The 17,052-nt window shown below is 42.3% G+C and overlaps 1 protein-coding gene and 1 long non-coding RNA gene across 4 annotated transcripts; both read left to right on the top strand.

The window, feature by feature from the left end:
* The first annotated feature begins 61 nt into the window (after nt 1–61).
* LOC5568973 (zinc finger protein 2 homolog) lies at nt 62–12,651 on the top strand. Of its 3 annotated transcripts, XM_021854034.1 has the most exons (6): nt 78–222; nt 344–463; nt 11,350–11,993; nt 12,050–12,175; nt 12,242–12,455; nt 12,516–12,651. In XM_021854034.1, the coding sequence occupies exons 2-5, from the start codon at nt 344–346 to the stop codon at nt 12,444–12,446; spliced, it is 1,095 nt and encodes a 364-aa protein (XP_021709726.1). In that variant the 5' UTR covers nt 78–222; the 3' UTR covers nt 12,447–12,455; nt 12,516–12,651. The 3 variants fall into 3 exon arrangements, with proteins under 3 accessions (XP_021709727.1, XP_021709726.1, XP_001652629.1); XM_021854035.1 differs by lacking the exon at nt 12,516–12,651 and having other exon boundaries at nt 62–143; nt 12,242–12,495; XM_001652579.2 differs by lacking the exon at nt 12,516–12,651 and having other exon boundaries at nt 12,242–12,495.
* On the top strand, nt 8,124–9,377 carry LOC110679447. The gene is made up of 2 exons (XR_002502493.1): nt 8,124–9,128; nt 9,207–9,377. It is a non-coding gene; the product is annotated as an uncharacterized LOC110679447 (long non-coding RNA).
* Nucleotides 12,652–17,052: the final 4,401 nt, after the last annotated feature.

Here is a 17,052-nt window from a genome sequence, read left to right as displayed (position 1 = left end):
TGTCCCACAAGAAATTATAGCACAGATGCTTTATGCCAACCGTGCTGATATCGTTCAACAGCTGTTACAGCCCAAGATAACTTGTTTATAAATAAACTCCCGTCCTGTGTGCAAGTGCAGTGTTTCTACATTATTTTGTAAAGTTAAGTTAAATCATGCTTTTAAAGTTATTGAGTTAGTTTAATTGCTTCATTTTGCAGTGGCCATCTCCTAAATTACAAGGTTAAACCTTACATTGATCATTACGAACCAGAATTTCGACGCCCCGTTCGACCCATTGAATCGGACCAATTTCTGTTCTACCGTGAAGTGGTGTCATTTTTAACCAAACAATTTCTTGCAGATGGATTCGGAATTTCACATGTGCCGACTGTGCCTGGACCGAGTTGACCCGTCAGCAGTAGTGATTCTCAACGTGGAGGAAAATTTGGTTGAAACGATTTTTCAAATTACCACCGTCCAGGTGAGGATAATTTATTCGTAGCTTCACGTGGGGTAAGACGGAGCAAGATAAGCACCCATCAATTTTTAGACTATTTGAATGAATTTTATAAAACAAAATAAAACCATTCATGATTGAATTGAAGTTTATTCAATTACGGTGGTCGCCCATAACCTGTTGATGTTACAGAACTTTGGAGACGAAGAACAAGACACGAATGTAACAGGAACAATAACGTTTATTGAAACACACGTCTGGTGTGATTGGTAGTAGAAACAGGAATAATAAAAATATATAACAACCCTAGTTGCTAGTTCCAATTTACTCCATGATACGGTTGTCAGGGACGTAGCAGGGTTGTTGAGATAGGGTTCACGATTGCTTCGTTTTTCAACAATTTACAATAGCCTCAGGATTGAATTTTCGACATTATTTTAGTGGTAAGCCACTACAATACATGATGGTAGGTGCCAAGTTATATACCATTCAATAAGGTTGGACTCCTTCCTATCCGATATTCAATTAGAGTTTTTAAACTTAGCATGGGCTATTGCACAAAAATGACGCATCCTTCAATTGTCGAGAGTTACTCTGGTCACGTCTAAGCCAAAACTGGAAATCATGACTAGCTGAATACGTACTTGAGAAAGTTGCAGAGACCTTCCCTTTTTACATATAACGTGGCAGCACAGAATGTTCGACTTGAATGGGATAGACAAATATGTATAGTCAATGTTCAGTTCTTTGTTATATGAGATGGACCTGGGAATGACTTCAAAAATGTTTGGGTATATTATCGAGTTTATTGTATCTTCGATAAGACTATCGAGCCCGTCATATTTTGGACATCATATTTTATCTCTCAAACTCGATAGCATTTCGCAGATTATAGCAAACAGCCAATAATTAGGTACTGCATCAAGGGGTAGGGGAAAAGCTCCAGCAAAACTTATCAATTGTGGAATACGCGTCTACAGGTGGCCGTGATAACTATAACCCGAATAAAACGTACGCGGATTCAATAATTAAAACTATACTACTTTATTAAAAGGTACCGGTACATAGAATGGTATTACTCGAGTAGGCGGAAGTCGTAATGACATTTTTATACAAAACTGACATGGCATCAGTCGCATGACAGTCCAGCTCTCAGGATAGAGCCCAGTGGTAAAGCGAGGAGTCATTCGGTATAAGACCGTGCTCCCAGCTCTGCTCCATTCACCCCAACATCTCCCCCGTTAAAACTGACGGTACACGTCGAACCGCGCAGGCATCCTTCTAATGCGCGAAGAACGTCGAGGCTGTTGTACCATAGATGTGCTTGAACTTGATGACTCGATGTTGGAGGCTACGGTTGAAGCTTGCCTTGTGTGGTTCGAAACAACTGGATGATGAGTAGTGTCTTCAGGCGGAGGTGATAGCGAAGGAACACCCATCATGCCAATTGCGTTCGACCTCGGCGTATTTGTAGAGACAGATGAGGCAGACTTGCTTGGTTCCTTAAAGTTCCATGCTGATAGCAGGACATCGAGAGGCAGAGGATTTCTAGGCTTGATTGACTCAGATGTACATTCAGAGTCTGTTGAGGTACGGCGTCTTAGCTGGTTTACGTGTGAGCGAACCAAATTACGTTTTTCAGTCCACACGTTGTACATAACTTTCCCAATTCTTTCCAAAATCGTTCCTGGTACCCATCTCCAGATGTTTTTGCTATACAGCTTTACGTAGACCTGATCGTTCGGTTGAATTGACCGGCGGTTTGCCGATTCTTCTCCTACTTCTTCTTGATGACGTTTTGATGGTGGCCGCAACAGTTCTAAATTGGTTCGGATCTGTCTACCGAACATCGCTTCCGCTGGTGATGCACCGTTAGGTGCCGATGGGTTCGGTGTGCTCCTGTAGGTCAACAAGAACAGGTCCAAGGCTTCTTGCATTGACCCCTTTCCCTCGCGAATCTTCTTCGTTGCACGTTTGAACGTGTCTACAAACCGCTCCACCTGCCCGTTGGATTGGGGATGGAACGGTGCGGTGGTGATATGTTGAATGCCGTTAGTGCAGCAAAACTCGGCAAACTCCGCACTAGTAAACTGAGTGCCGTTATCGGACACTAGTGTTTCCAGCATTCCCAGCCGAGCGAAGAGACTGCGAAGAATCCTTATGGTAGCCGGGGCAGTGATCCGGGACGTTTGCACTACTTCCGGCCACTTGGAGTGTGAATCTACCACCAGAAGAAAATATTCACCGTCAAGAGGTCCTGCATAATCAATATGCACGCGTTGCCATGGTCGTTCTGATTTCGGCCAAGGAACAGGCGCGGCTTGCGCTGGAGACTTAGCAACCCGTGCACAGTGGGGACACGCTTTCACAAAATCTGCTATCTCGTTGTCGATGGAAGGCCAATAGACATACGCCCGAGCAATGGCCTTCATCCTTTGAATTCCAGGGTGTCCTTGATGTAGTTGTTCCAGGCACCGTTTTCGCAAAGCCTTCGGAATGACGAGTCTCTCACCAAAAACTAGGCAACCCTGAACAGTTGTTAGCGAATCTTGACGATTGTACAGCTTGTGCAACTCACGATCTGCGGTTGACGGAGGCGCTGTCTTCCAACCTTCCTCGATGAATCTCAGTGCTTTTCCAAGGTCAGCGTCCTTTTTGGTGCCTTGCTGGACATCGCTAAAATTGAGTGGCAGAAAGTTAAGCGAGTCAAAAGCTACTGACCTTACATCATCCTCAAGCGAAATGGCTGCTATGACGTAGTCTTCGTCCGGTTTAGCGTGTTGGTTTATGAGACGAGACAAAACATCAACCTGGCCAAACTTATCCGTGGCCACATATTCGATCGTGAAGTTATACATGAGCAACATCAATGCCCACCGCTGCAGCCGGTTGGCTGTATCTGAGAGAGACTCGCGAAGAGGAAAAATATCAACGTCATACACTGAACGAAAGCACCTTCTTTGTATTGAATGATTCGTAACTCACATGGCCGCAAAACTTAATTTTCCTTATTTTGAATGACTACGAAAGAAGATGATGCTTCCACCGACTACAGAACGAAAATCATCCAATTTAGTAATGATGTGCTGTACATAGCCGTATGACAATAAGTAGATAATTGAATGAAGTCAACACAAATGAATAACCTACAGCTTCTGAAGGATTTTATTTCCTTCCATGTCCTAATTCGAAAATCATTCAACTACCATCTCAAATATCATACAGAAAATTAATGATCCCAACTGTCAAATCATCCTTGAAAACATTGTAAAAATATGGTGGCAGCAGCATGGTGTGTTGACTTTCCCATCATGGATTTCGTAGGTAATTGCAATTTTAAAATGAATTCTCCTAAATAATCTTTATTGGCATCAACCGAGGTTGCAACTAGTACTGTTTGTTTTAGTTTCAGGGATATATCGAGACCGCTTATGCACTGTTCGTGCAATCATGTATTTTTGTGCACTTATGGTGTTTGGACGAGTATTTGGTGGAGTCACAACGGGCAGACAGCTACTCCTGCGGACATGAGATAAACTCATATTTGTGAATAATGGAAATAAATAATGAAGTGTATTAAACTATCAACGTTTGGTTATTTTTTATCCCATTGGAATTATTGTGATGTTTTATTACCAAGCATGCAATGTGGTTTGTTTACATCCATGAATGATTATCATTCAAATTCGAACATCTTTTTGAAAGGAGAAAATAGTTTCAAAATCGGATGATTTTCATTCGGCGTGATTTGTAAACAGATGATTCCAACAGAGATGAAAATCATCCTGAATGTGTCTGAAAATAGGCATGGGGCTCGGATGAGTCGAAAATCATTCAGTTCAAGGCGGGGGATTCCGTTCAGTGTATGCAGCCCAGATTCCCCTCTCACGAAACGTCAAATGCAGCCCACCGTTTTTATGGCTGAAAAAGTGAAAAGTATTGTGTTCAAAGTAAACTGTTATTAAGAAGTTCAGTCGGCGGAGCAGTTTTTTCCAAAGTTGCTGATAAATCTAAGCAGAAGATTAATTATTTCTAATGTCTGCTACGTTTGCTGGCATGAAATTTCACTCAAACGGTTATTTATGATTCGATGTGATGCAAACTCAATCTTTTTTTGCTGAGAGGTTCATGTGAGGATTTGAACAGCATGCGCATAATTGGTATAAACACAAAGTGGAATAAGAAAAAAAACTCAGCAATCACAGAAAAAGAAGACCGTCTTCGCGAGTCTCGTCTCAGGGCTGTATAAACGAGAATACCTTTCTTGGCCCAGAAAATCCTAAGCAGCGGTGCATGGTCCGTTTGTAGCCGAAACTTTCGACCAAACACCATACGGTGGAATTTAGTAACAGCGAATATTATAGCCAGCCCTTCTCTATCTATTTGGCTGTAATTCCGCTCAGCTGGAGTAAGCGCTCTCGATGCATGCTGGACAACTTTAATCGATCCATCTGGAAAACGATGACTAATCGTGGCACCAAGACCTATCGATGACGCATCAGCTGCGACAATGATCTCCAAAGCGGGATTATAATGTGTCAATAACAAGTCGGACGACAATATTTCCTTGAACTTGTCAAAAGCGGCTTGACAATCGGCGGTCCACTCGAACTTTGCTCCCGCTTTCAACAACTGGTCCAACGGATAACGAATGGATTGCATATTGAGCTTGAGCTTGAGCTTGATTGGCCGCCCGTGGATGCTACTCCAGTATCGCCAGATCAGCTGCACTTACACAAGGAACCAACCGAATGACTGCTTGGGACTAACAGGCATCCTCAGTGTATAAGTGCTGGTGATCTTCTATTTTTAGGCAACAATGGCACCTGCCACGTCAGAATGCAGACCAATGAGGGGAAGGGGGAGGAATTGATGATGCATTGAACTGACTCCCACGTAGACCGTATATTCCACTGCATCCACGTCAGTTCATGCGGGAGTGTATGGATTGGGGGAAAGGCATGGCAGAGAGGTTTGCTTTTGTGGTTAGCAGACTGCCTATGTATCAGGCGTAAGAAAGGCGTGCGCGTGGAAGTAGGAAGCGTTAGGGAAACGGTTTTTTGTCCGTCTCTGGTTCTAGCGTTTGCTATGAACGAATAGTTTGAGTGTGATATATTTAGAATGGAAGATAGAAGCAAGTGAGAGATATACAACTACAAAGTACGAGGAAAGGGACGGGCCTGGGATTGAACCCATGACCTTCTGCATATGAAGCAGAAGCGGTAGCCATCAGACCACCAACCCCGTCGGCAAGGTGGTCCAACGGATATCGAATGGATTGCATATTTGGCACAAATTTGCCGTAGAAATTTACGGCTCCCAGAAAGGCGCGCACTCCTGTTACATCCACTGGCGCAGGCATTTGCCTAATTGCTTCGACCTTCGCCGGATCTGGTCGAACTCCATGCTGATCCGTCAAATGACCCAGGTACTTAATTTGGGCCTGACCAAACGAACATTTTTCCAAACGCACCGTGAAGCCAAACTCTTGGAGGCGCCGAAATAATGCCACTAAATTCTGCCAATGTTCTTCTTCGTCTTTACCACCTACGATGACGTCGTCTAGGTAGCCGCAGGTGTGCTTCAGACCTGCCAACATGGCATCGACAACCTGCTGGAACGCCCCTGGTGCTGCTTTGAAATAGAGGTAATAAACTATAGAGGAAGAATGTCGCTGGCGTCGCTGCAGGAACATCTTTTGCTGGCGGAGATAGGCGGGGCTATAAATGTCAACGCGAAAAAGTATGCAGTTTGACACTTATATACCCGACATGTTTCTGAGCGAGAACAAAGGGAACAGCAGCGACATTCGTCCTCTATAGTTTTCTATCTCTATTTGCTTTGACGCCGGGCGCAAGGCGGTTTACTTTGTATATGCCCCGGTGTGTATTTATAGACAGCATCTTGCTAGAGGGTTCATCGACTTCCAACTGCAAATAGGATTTCGACATATCGATGATACTAAAAACTTTGCAGTTGCCGAGCTTTACAAAAATGTCCTGCGGTAGCGGAAGGGGATACTGGTTCGGCTGCAACGCATCGTTTAGCCCAGTGGAGTAATCTCCACAGATTCGAATATTGCCGTTCGCTTTTCGGACGACCACAATCGGAGCGGCCCATTCCGAATAGTCCACTGGGGTTATTATCTCCATCCGCTCGAGACGGTCCAACTCGTCATCCACCGCTTGATACACCGAGTACGCCACTGGGCGTTTAGGACGGAACACTGGTTGTTGATTCGGCTTCAACTCTAACTTGACGGTTGCTTTCGTGCACTTGCCAAGCGACGTACTGAATACTTCCGGAAACTCAGTCTTCAATCGTTCGACGAGGGTAGGAGAACCCGTGACCTTGTTACATAACGCATTGATCGGTACTGTATCTAACTGGAAAGCGTCTATCAAATCCAACCCCAAAATATGCAGGTCGCGATTCACTACAAAAACCGTACCGACTTGAGTCACACCGTTTAGCGTAATCGAACAATCGAATTCCGACACTAACTTTAAATTGTCTCCGGAGGCGGCCTTCGCTTTAACGACGGCGAGCGTACTGATGGTTTTCCTAGTCGCTTCCAAGTGTCCACGGAAATCACACTAATGTCACACGAACATTAAACTTTTAAAATCTTCTTCGGACAGCTTTCCTAACTCGAATTCCACACAACATTTATTAACACGACATGCGTATGAAACATAATCTTCTTTCGCCCCCTTGCATATCTGCAGACACCGGTAACGCTTGCTAAGCACCGACTCCGCAGCACCGAACAAGCTCTTCAACTTGACTACCGCTTCGTCGAACGTAAAGTCCTTGGGCGCTTTTGGCATGATAAAACTGATGAAGCGTTCATGCTCAGTGGTTCCCAATTTCCGCATCAACAGTCTAACCTTCGCGGCATCGTCTAACCTAGCAGCATCACGAGCAAAGAGATCGTCGTATCGAGCGAACCAAGCAGCAAATGTGCTGCCGGCCTCGACGTCATACCGGAATTCTTTTATATTGCCGGCAAGCGAATCCAGAATCGCTTCTGGCCCCGTCGGCACTTGAACTTGAAGATTCCGAAGCGCATCACCTTGCTGCTGAATGAATAGCTTTTGCTACTCCTGCGTCTCACGATGATTGTTCCCGCATAGAAAAATACATTTTGCCTTACATTCCAAACAGTAAATTGCTTCTAACTGGTAATGTTAATGTATCACAAACAGGGATGGGAAATGTACTGTAGCCAACATTTACCACCTCGATATTCACATTTTTCTACACGACCATCATAATCCAAAGCAAACCATGACCGTTCAAAACAAAAAAATGTCACGGCTCTTCAAAACTGTAATCTTCTTCTTCGCAACGTTTTTTCAAACCCGAATGCGAAATGACTCGAGCACAGTGGTGACCCGATTTTTCCGGTTTTCGGGGTTTTGCATTTTTGCTCGATAAAGGCAGCATGAAATTGAACTTGTTTATATGTATCGCAACGGAATGATTGTGCTCTTGCTGTTAGCGCTAATAGATTTCAATTAGTTGAAAACACAAGCGAAATATTAGCGATTGAATGATTTAACATTTTTTTCAATCATTCACCTCGATATGGCTGCCCGAAAACGGTCATAGTGGAGAGACAAAAACAGTCAAGCAGTGTGTGAACCGTTGGCAGCGCAACGCCTGATGGTATTGATGCTGCTGCTGCTTTGTGTTTTGGTTGACTGGCAGAATCGATGAACTGTGGCAAATTGTGATCACAGTTCCCAAGCCTGATCACAAACAGTCAATTTCATGTTGAACAATACGAGATCCCACATTTTAAACAATAAAGAAAAGTTTATGTAATCCGTGCCATACAGTAACAATTTATTATGCTGTCGTGATACTGTTAAATGATATATGGATGAAGGATCGCGAGATATGGTAGAAAAATATCATTACATTCTGACGAATTGTTGTTAATTATATTTGCGCAACACACTACTACACGTACACTTCACTGTATGTTACAGATCTTCGACAGTTTGGCAAACAGTATCACGTTTTGGTATTCGTATACGAAAAAAAAACATCACTCTGCTGCACACGCTCAACAAAAATTGAAGAATGGTTAAGTAGGTTTCATGAAACAGACATTCTTTTACTTGATTTTCACATATCTCATCCGAAAAAAAAATGCACGACTGAGGGTACAATACAAATTTTGTTTCGGTTTCAATCTTATTTTCACTTTTTTGTTCGGGATTTTAAAAAAAACTTTTTTGTGACTGTGAAAATTCGAAACTTATGTGTAATTTTTTGAGCGCGTTAAGTTTGTTTGCCTCCCACGTAGAAAAAAAGAAAAAATGTTGTGAAGCGAAAAAAGGTGAATCAATTTGTGTTGAATGTTGTATTTTTCAAAAAGAAGTGTTCCAATGAGGTTTGTACTACTTTTCGGGAACGAAAACCTCTGCGCCTTGTGTAAAATTGAAACCTCCGGATGTGAAGCCTGCATCAAAACCAATTCAAACACAACATCCCGCTCGGACCGATGTTCCCCAATCGATATATCCCCGTAGGGTTCGTCACCGCTCGGTCCCCAGCAATCAACAAGCGGATTATCTACAACAAGCATTCGACGGATAACACTTTCGGTGAACCTAAATCATTGCAAACCCGGGCCAAATTCAGCACATTTTATAGATGTGATCGCGTACCTAGTTGGGTGAGTTTGTAATCGTAAAGTACTATTGAAAATATTGGTTTTGTGTTTTTTAACCTCATCTTGTCTCATTTTTCATAGGATCTGTTTCCCTTCGGCAAAAGGAAATGACACCGGCCGGAATTCAGCAGCTTTAGCCAATCAGAAGAGCTCGGCAAAAGTGATTTTTGTGTGACTTCGCAAATCTAGGAAATCCAGGAAATGATTTCATTTTTATAAGTGAAAATATATTATAAACTTTTCAACATTGTGTTTGCTGTTTTTAAACTTGTAGAAGAAAAAGAAAACACACCGCACCGTTAAACAATCATTACACGTACGTTATTTATTTCTTTTCCGGCTGCTGCAATTGTTGGAGAACCTGCAGAATTAACGCATCCGTGGGGATCGGTTTTTGCTGATGCAACGCTTGCTGCTGTTGCTGGCTCATGTTCACCGGAGAAGAGGATCGATCCGGACTTTCATCCACTTCCAACCTTTTCCTTTTCCGCGTGGGAGGCGTGATTTTTCCGTTCACTTTTTAACCGCGCGAACGAAACAAAATCGCGAATACCGAGTCGCCACTGTTGAATACGCGTCTACAGGTGGCCGTGATAACTATAACCCGAATAAAACGTACGCGGATTCAATAATTAAAACTATACTACTTTATTAAAAGGTACCGGTACATAGAATGGTATTACTCGAGTAGGCGGAAGTCGTAATGACATTTTTATACAAAACTGACATGGCATCAGTCGCATGACAGTCCAGCTGTCAGGATAGAGCCCAGTGGTAAAGCGAGGAGTCATTCGGTATAAGACCGTGCTCCCAGCTCTGCTCCATTCGCCCCAACAGCAATCTTTCGGAAATTCGGAATTTCGGAATCTCCATACAATACTTTTGTAGCCGGGAAAAGGGAAAGGGCTGAAATGGCTGACAATTCTAATTACTGCGTGACCGGGAATAGCGATATTTATGGTTTTGGTATTCTTATTTCAGATTAGATCAAGGTTACCTCCCAAGTCTTGTTTCTGAAAGCAATCTAGATGATGCCATCAATGAAAAAAACATGAATATAGCTAGAATCCAACCTACGAAGTATAAGAAAAAGAAATTGTTTCTTGTTAAATAGTTTTTGTGGCAAGACACGTTTTGTTATTCGCATCAATGGAAGGAAACTGTACACTATGAATGAAGTGAACAGCTTAAGCACTTTGACGCGTCTTTTCCCAGTCAAGCAAAATAGAGTTAATGAAACCCACTACCTTTCTGGGATTTGCAATCCAAATTTCTCGTGGTTGTAGATAACCCCCGCTTAGAAATTTATATCTGCGCTTGTATAAAGCAGTACAACTTACAGAAACGACAGATATCATACTGAACCTGACCAATATTCTTCAAATGATATCTACTCGTTCAGTGTAAAGTTACTAGGCCAGTGTATGTACAGAGAACTCTCTTGTTGAGCTCTAAGAGTTTTTTGGTTGCAGTTACATTTGGAACTAGAACCTTCTGGATTGATTACACCTTGTGGTGACCATCCAATTGATCATCACCCTTTGTTGTTCCCAGTTTTTTAGTTCCATATTTAGTGCACAGTACGATATGCCACAGAATGGCTCAGAATCAATAAACTGTGTTGCGCCTTGTTTTGCAAGCTCGTCTGCCTTTTCATTTCTTTCAATGTCAAGATAAGCACTCCACATGGAAATAAGTAAACTATGTGTTTCGAAATAATTAAACCACATTTATCAATGCTTGTGCTAGTTGCTTTAGTGTTATTATTCCTGTTAAATAGCTCATATTTAAAAAAAATGAAGCCGTTTTATAGAGAGTCATGCACAAATTATGTCACGCTCCAAGGGGTAGGGGGTCAAGCCAAGCGTGACAAGCCTTATCAATTCTCGCAGGACTCGTACAAAAAGCGTTGCAAAGGGAGGTGGCCGAAAGGGTCGTTTGGCCATATTGTGAATACTTTTTAATTGTGAATCGTGGATTATGGCTACCAGCCGAGTGGAAGTTTGAACAACTTCCGAAAAACTAAACATTACATATACTTTGCAATTGGATTAAATGGACAAATTAATGTGAAATCACGTGGTCTTTTTTCGTAAAGCGCACCTCCTTCGGAAGAGTGTTTGGATGGGCATCTAATTCTTTATTTTACGTTATTCATCATTTAAGTCATATCAACTGAGATTCGATTGTTAATGTGATTGAATCCCTATCCTTGTCTTTGTAGGTAATAATAGACCCAACTCATCTTGTGTTCATGTGTGAACAATGTCAAAACTTGCTAGAAACGACAATTCAGTTTCGCACGATGTGCCTCCAAAACGACGAAACTTTTCGGGATTTGCATGCCAAACATGAGGAATCACTAAACGTCGCAAAGGACGAACAGGAAAGTCTAAACCGCGAAGAATCATTGAATATCGTGAAGGACGAATACTCGTTGGGCACCGTCAAGGACGAATTGGACACTTCTAGGACGGAATTTGTAGCATGTAAAGTGGAAGATGATGCTCAAAACGATGATATGATTCAAGGGCCAGAAGTAAAAAAATCGAATGAAACCCGCAAAAAGTATAAACCAAGGAACGCACACAAGACATCCGAATCGCGAAAAGTGCAATGCCAAACATGTGGAGCGTTTGTCCATCCCGTGCACCTGCCCAAGCACCGGCTGATTCACGACAAAAACCGACCCATGTTTGCGTGTGAGCAGTGTCCGAAAAAGTATACCGAGCAACGTAAGCTGAAAGAGCACATCACAATCGTCCACGAGGGTCACCTAGAGCACACGTGCGATCGATGTGGGAAGACATTCCACCGGTGGGAAACGCTGAGACAGCATTATCTTGGCGAACATACGGATTTGAAAAAGTATGATTGATTCTATTCAAAGCTTAGTAAGGTTTTTAAAATTATACTCCTTTCAGGTATGAGTGCAAGGTATGTGGAGAGAAGTTTTCCCGCTCTGCGAATCGTAATTATCATTATAGAATGAATCACACAGTTGAGAAGCCATTTGCTTGTTCCTACTGTGATAAATCCTTCAAACGCAGGTTAGTAAGATAGTTAATTTGTATTTTTTTTTTCAGTATACATACTTTATATCTGATTTTCCTCAGCTGTGACCTCACCATTCATATACGGAAACACACCGGCGAGAAACCGTTCAAGTGTGATATTTGCCAGAAAGGATTTACCAAAAGCTACAACGTAGTGATTCATAAAAAGTCACACAAAACAACCGAGATGAGACGGGACGATAAGCTGAATGAAGAAGACTCGGAGGAGCAAACCATAGAATTCATTGAAGATGCAATGGAGTGATCGGCAAATGTAATTTTGTCTTCGTTAGTATATGCTGTATTAGAAATTATTAACGTATTTTATTCCTAGATGACAACTATTTCTTCCCTCTTATAAGATTTGAATTCGGATGTTATCCTTTCAGTAGTCGTTACTGAACACTGATTGAATTTTTTCAATCATGTTATCGTGAAGATGAATAAAGATTCGCCCAAAAGAAACACAAGCTTTGCCTAACAGGGAAGGTCTTCAAAAATGGCAAAGTTTTGAAGAAATAATGGATGGAAGTGTGCTGAAAATATGGCACAAATGTTTCTCAGAATTTGATTTGAAACGTGGAGCAAAAGATGCTTTCCAACAACTCAAAAACAACAATGCACCTGGGAAGGATGGTATTGGAGCGGAATTTATTAAAATGGGCCCGAACAAGTTGGCTACTTGTCTGCACCGATTGATAGCCAGAATCTGGGATACAGAACAGCTAACGGAGGAGTGAAAGGAGGGAGTGATATACCTAATATACAAAAAGTGCTACAAGTTAGGTTGTGAAAACTATCGAACGATCACCATTCGTAACGCAGCCTATAAATTGCTTTCCCAGATCATTTTCCGCTGTTTATCGCTGCAAACAAGCAGATTTGTGGATAGTTATTGTACCGTACGGAACGAACCGTAAGCGAGTAAGATTTAAATTCATCCAAATGCAGCCCCCAACACGACCAACCCAGCCTACGCGTCTGTAATAAAGAGTACCATCGATGGGCGTGAGTATTAGTAGTGAGTACTAGTGAGTGACCACCATAAACTACATTCCGGAACTTACGGCACTCACATGGAACTCACCGAAATGTGACGATTAGTGCTGACGCATCGAGAATGTTCCACGCGTCACCGGAACACGTGTCGCGAACATTCTAGAACGCGTCCGAGCTGCTATTTATATGCGACCACTTCGCCCGTCGTCTTCAATCTTGTTTTAACCTCCGCAAGTATACTATCGACCGAATGTGCAAATAAAGTGAAAGTGAATAGTGAACTGTAGTAGTAGCTAGTAGCTAGTGGACTAGCAGAAATACAGTCCACCCCGACCCGACCGGAGTTGGCCACGGTTAACGCGCCAACATAGTGGTCCTTCAAGCCGGATCCAGCACCGCCCGCCGTAGGAAAACGACACATTCGCCGCTCATCGAGAGCTATTCCGGCACGCTTGCGTGTGACCCAGGCCATAGCGTGTATTCCAAGGAGGATTCTGCTAGACAACGCCGCCGAAACGTCTGCATCGTGCATCGCCAAGAAAAAGACATTCGTTCCGCTGCCCAACACGTTTGTGTCACTTTCCCAAAGCGTGTAGCTCTAGGAGGAATCATAACCCGACCATTCGACACGTCTTTGTGGTGCTTCAACCAGGACGTGTATCCGTCAAAGTGAGTTTGCTCGAAAGCCGCTAAACGCCGAAGCAAGTGACCTACAGAAGTACGTTTCCGATCCGACCCAGCACCCTCCTGTTAAGGACTAACCCAATCAGCCGAAGATTACATTCGTAACACTTTTCGAAGGAGTCCCTGCGCAGAGTGAATACTTCGACCTGACACAAAACCCAACGCCATGGAGTTCTGTGTTACATCAGAAGACGCTATACAGCAAAGTTGCACGCCGATAATGAGATCCGTTGCTGAAGCAGTAACTAAAAGCATTGAACCAAACTATGAAGATACTGCTTCATACGAACGACAAGCCGATTAGAAGACAACAGTTGATAGGAACACGTTGAAGGAGTTTTATTTGCTTACCCGTCAACGAACACACGTAGGTCTGAAGCTATCGCGAGTGCAAAGCGCACTTGCAATTGCCACAAATCATGTGAGCCTACCTTGACTCAAGACGTACTTGAAGAACGTTGAGGACGCCTACGCCGAGTTCAGCGCCATAGACAGCTATATGATTGCCATTGTTCCAGAAACCGCTCTGCGAAAACAAGAGAAGATATTCATCGGCAACGAAGACCGATACAATGTTGTACGCACGACGATCGAAGGTTTGATAATCGCCCAAGGAAAGAGTCCCGCTGGATGTCCGAATCTACAACTACAACCGCCCAACGACCCGATCCCCACTGTTGACGAATACCGCGCCGACTGGTCAAAGCTCTTCTTCCTAGCACCCACAGTAGAGGAGAAGCCAATGTAGATGAAGTGGGAAAACAGTAGAAGCATTGACCTAAGAATGCTAATGTCGCTACTGTTCGTGTTACCAACATCTAGTTTGCCACGCGCTGACAGCCTGAGTACCGGGCCTCAAAGTGTCAAATCAATTTTAAAGACCAAAACAAATCATTGGCATTTAAAAAACAGTGAAAACTCATAACTTAAGGTAAAAATAATTAAAATCAGTTTTGTGGTAACAGCGCCACTAGCGTTCTACTACTAATATTTCTATTGGGAAAACCCGCAGGACAACCACGAACTATCGAACCACGCACAGCCGAGGAGCCAGTAAAAGCATTAACCTAAGAATGCTAATGTCGCTGCTGTTCGTGTTACGAACATCTAGTTGGCCACGAATTAACAGCCTGAGTACCGGGACTCAAAGTGTGTAGTAGGCTTTGGTGAATAAATTTAAATTGTAGTAGGCATCGACTTAGACTTATGACTGACAATGACCATTACGTAATAAACTATTGAAAAGAGAATACCTCAATCTTATTATTTCCTGCAACATCAGAAGTGGGATCACCAAAATGTTTCTTCGAAGCCAGCGAACTTCAGAAGAGTTAAGCCAGAACCAACGTGGATCAGCGGATTCCAATCTAGGGAATGGAGATCTCGCGCATCACGAAGTTACTTGAAGAATTACTCCGGCAGCATCCATTTGCGAAAATGAGCAGTCCACTAAACGTTCTGAAGCATACCAAAGTCAAGTACAAGCTATTCTAGGGGATGGCCGTATCTCTTTTGGAACAGGGACCAGAACAGTGGAAAATGTAACGAGAACATCACATCAAGAAGTAAGATCAGAAGCACAGATGTCTTCGTCGACTATAAGAAGAAATATCGAAAACTTACCAGCAAACATCCATCTCAGTCCATCATCAAACGCTCCTGTGTATATAAATCACCAACCTGCGATCAATGAACCTGAAGCCAGAAGCAACTCGTTACAATGTACACATTTTTCAAGCATTCGCCAAGACGAACATTCCTCAATATTACCAACCTTTCCGGCTATTTTCAAGAAGACGTTAACCCTTTTTTGAAAACTTTATATAATACAAAACAAGCACTGCAAGTAAACGACCAAACAATGAAGATGGTTTTAATCAAGCAATTTAAAGGAAAAGCTCAAAACTGGTTGTTTTCGAACGCGGACTTCATGTTGAAAAGCTTTCAAGAATTAAGTGGAGAATTACAAGCTATGTAGAATGGCCGAGTTGTAGTAGGCTTTGGTGAATAAATCTAAATTGTAGTAGGCATCGACTTAGACTTATGACTGACAATGACCATTACGTAATAAACTATGGAAAAGAGAACACCTCAATCTTATTATTTCCGGCAAAGTGTCGGATTAATTTTAAAAACCAAAACAACGACATGGTATTGAACAAACAATGAAAAACCATAATTTAAGGTAATAATAATTAAAATCAGTTTTGTGACAACAACGCCACTAGCGTTCTACTACTAATATTTCTATTGAGGAGCCATTCGATGGAGAATCATGAGCTAGCAATTCAGTAGTCTAGTCCACATCCATCATCCAATCCACATCCGAAGCACTTCCAAACAACAGCAGAGGATTTCAACCGATTACTACAATACCAGATTCCACCTCCGAGTACAACAGTCAAGGAAAAGCACGAAACTCAATCCAACTTAACCGACCAGAACGCCAGATCGAACGTCCAAAAGACATCAAACCTAGCAGACACCGAACAACAACAGCCAAAAACAGCAACAGTTCCAATCCGAGACTAACGAGTTAGACTTCTGCCATTACGACCGACAGGAAGATGCACCAACATCGAGCCATAAAGATCCCGATTCATCGCAGTCTTCCGTAGATCGTCCAACCTTTCCAGCGATTGAGCAGCATACCCAAGGCTGGTAGCGAGTCACTTTTTAGTGACTTGGTCACTTTTTTTAAGCCAGTCACTTTAAAGTCTCTTTTTTGAAGCCATTTCAACTAAAGTCACTCTTTTCGTCAAAAAGTCACTTTTTTCAACTATTTTGAGCTAAGTTTTCGTCATTTATGTAATTTAGGTCATCACCAGAATAACTTCATGTCAGTATCAAAATATTGGTTTATGGGTTCTTGTGAAAAAAGCTTGGAGAAAAGTTACTCTTTCATAGAGTTCCGCGTAATTTGTAATAGTATCTAAGGTATTATTAGAATGGTGTAAGTTCATTGTTATAAAACTAAAGGTTTAAATATTTAGTACTCTTTTTGAATATCTAATGCATTCTCTTTTATTAGGTTTTTTTATATCTTGTGGTGGATAATTAGATGTTTATCTTCTATCTACGTTTTAAAATATAAAGCACATTAGCTTTTAAAATTTTACAAAATTCATAATATAGGTATTCAGCACTAAAACGCAAAACGGAGAATAATTATTTATTGTTCTGTTTTA

The sequence above is a fragment of the Aedes aegypti genome, chromosome 3 (genome assembly GCF_002204515.2).
Source record: "Aedes aegypti strain LVP_AGWG chromosome 3, AaegL5.0 Primary Assembly, whole genome shotgun sequence".
Classification (NCBI taxonomy): domain Eukaryota; kingdom Metazoa; phylum Arthropoda; class Insecta; order Diptera; family Culicidae; genus Aedes; species Aedes aegypti.
Note: the sequence above shows the minus strand (reverse complement) of the source record. Positions and strands in the feature narration are given on the sequence as shown.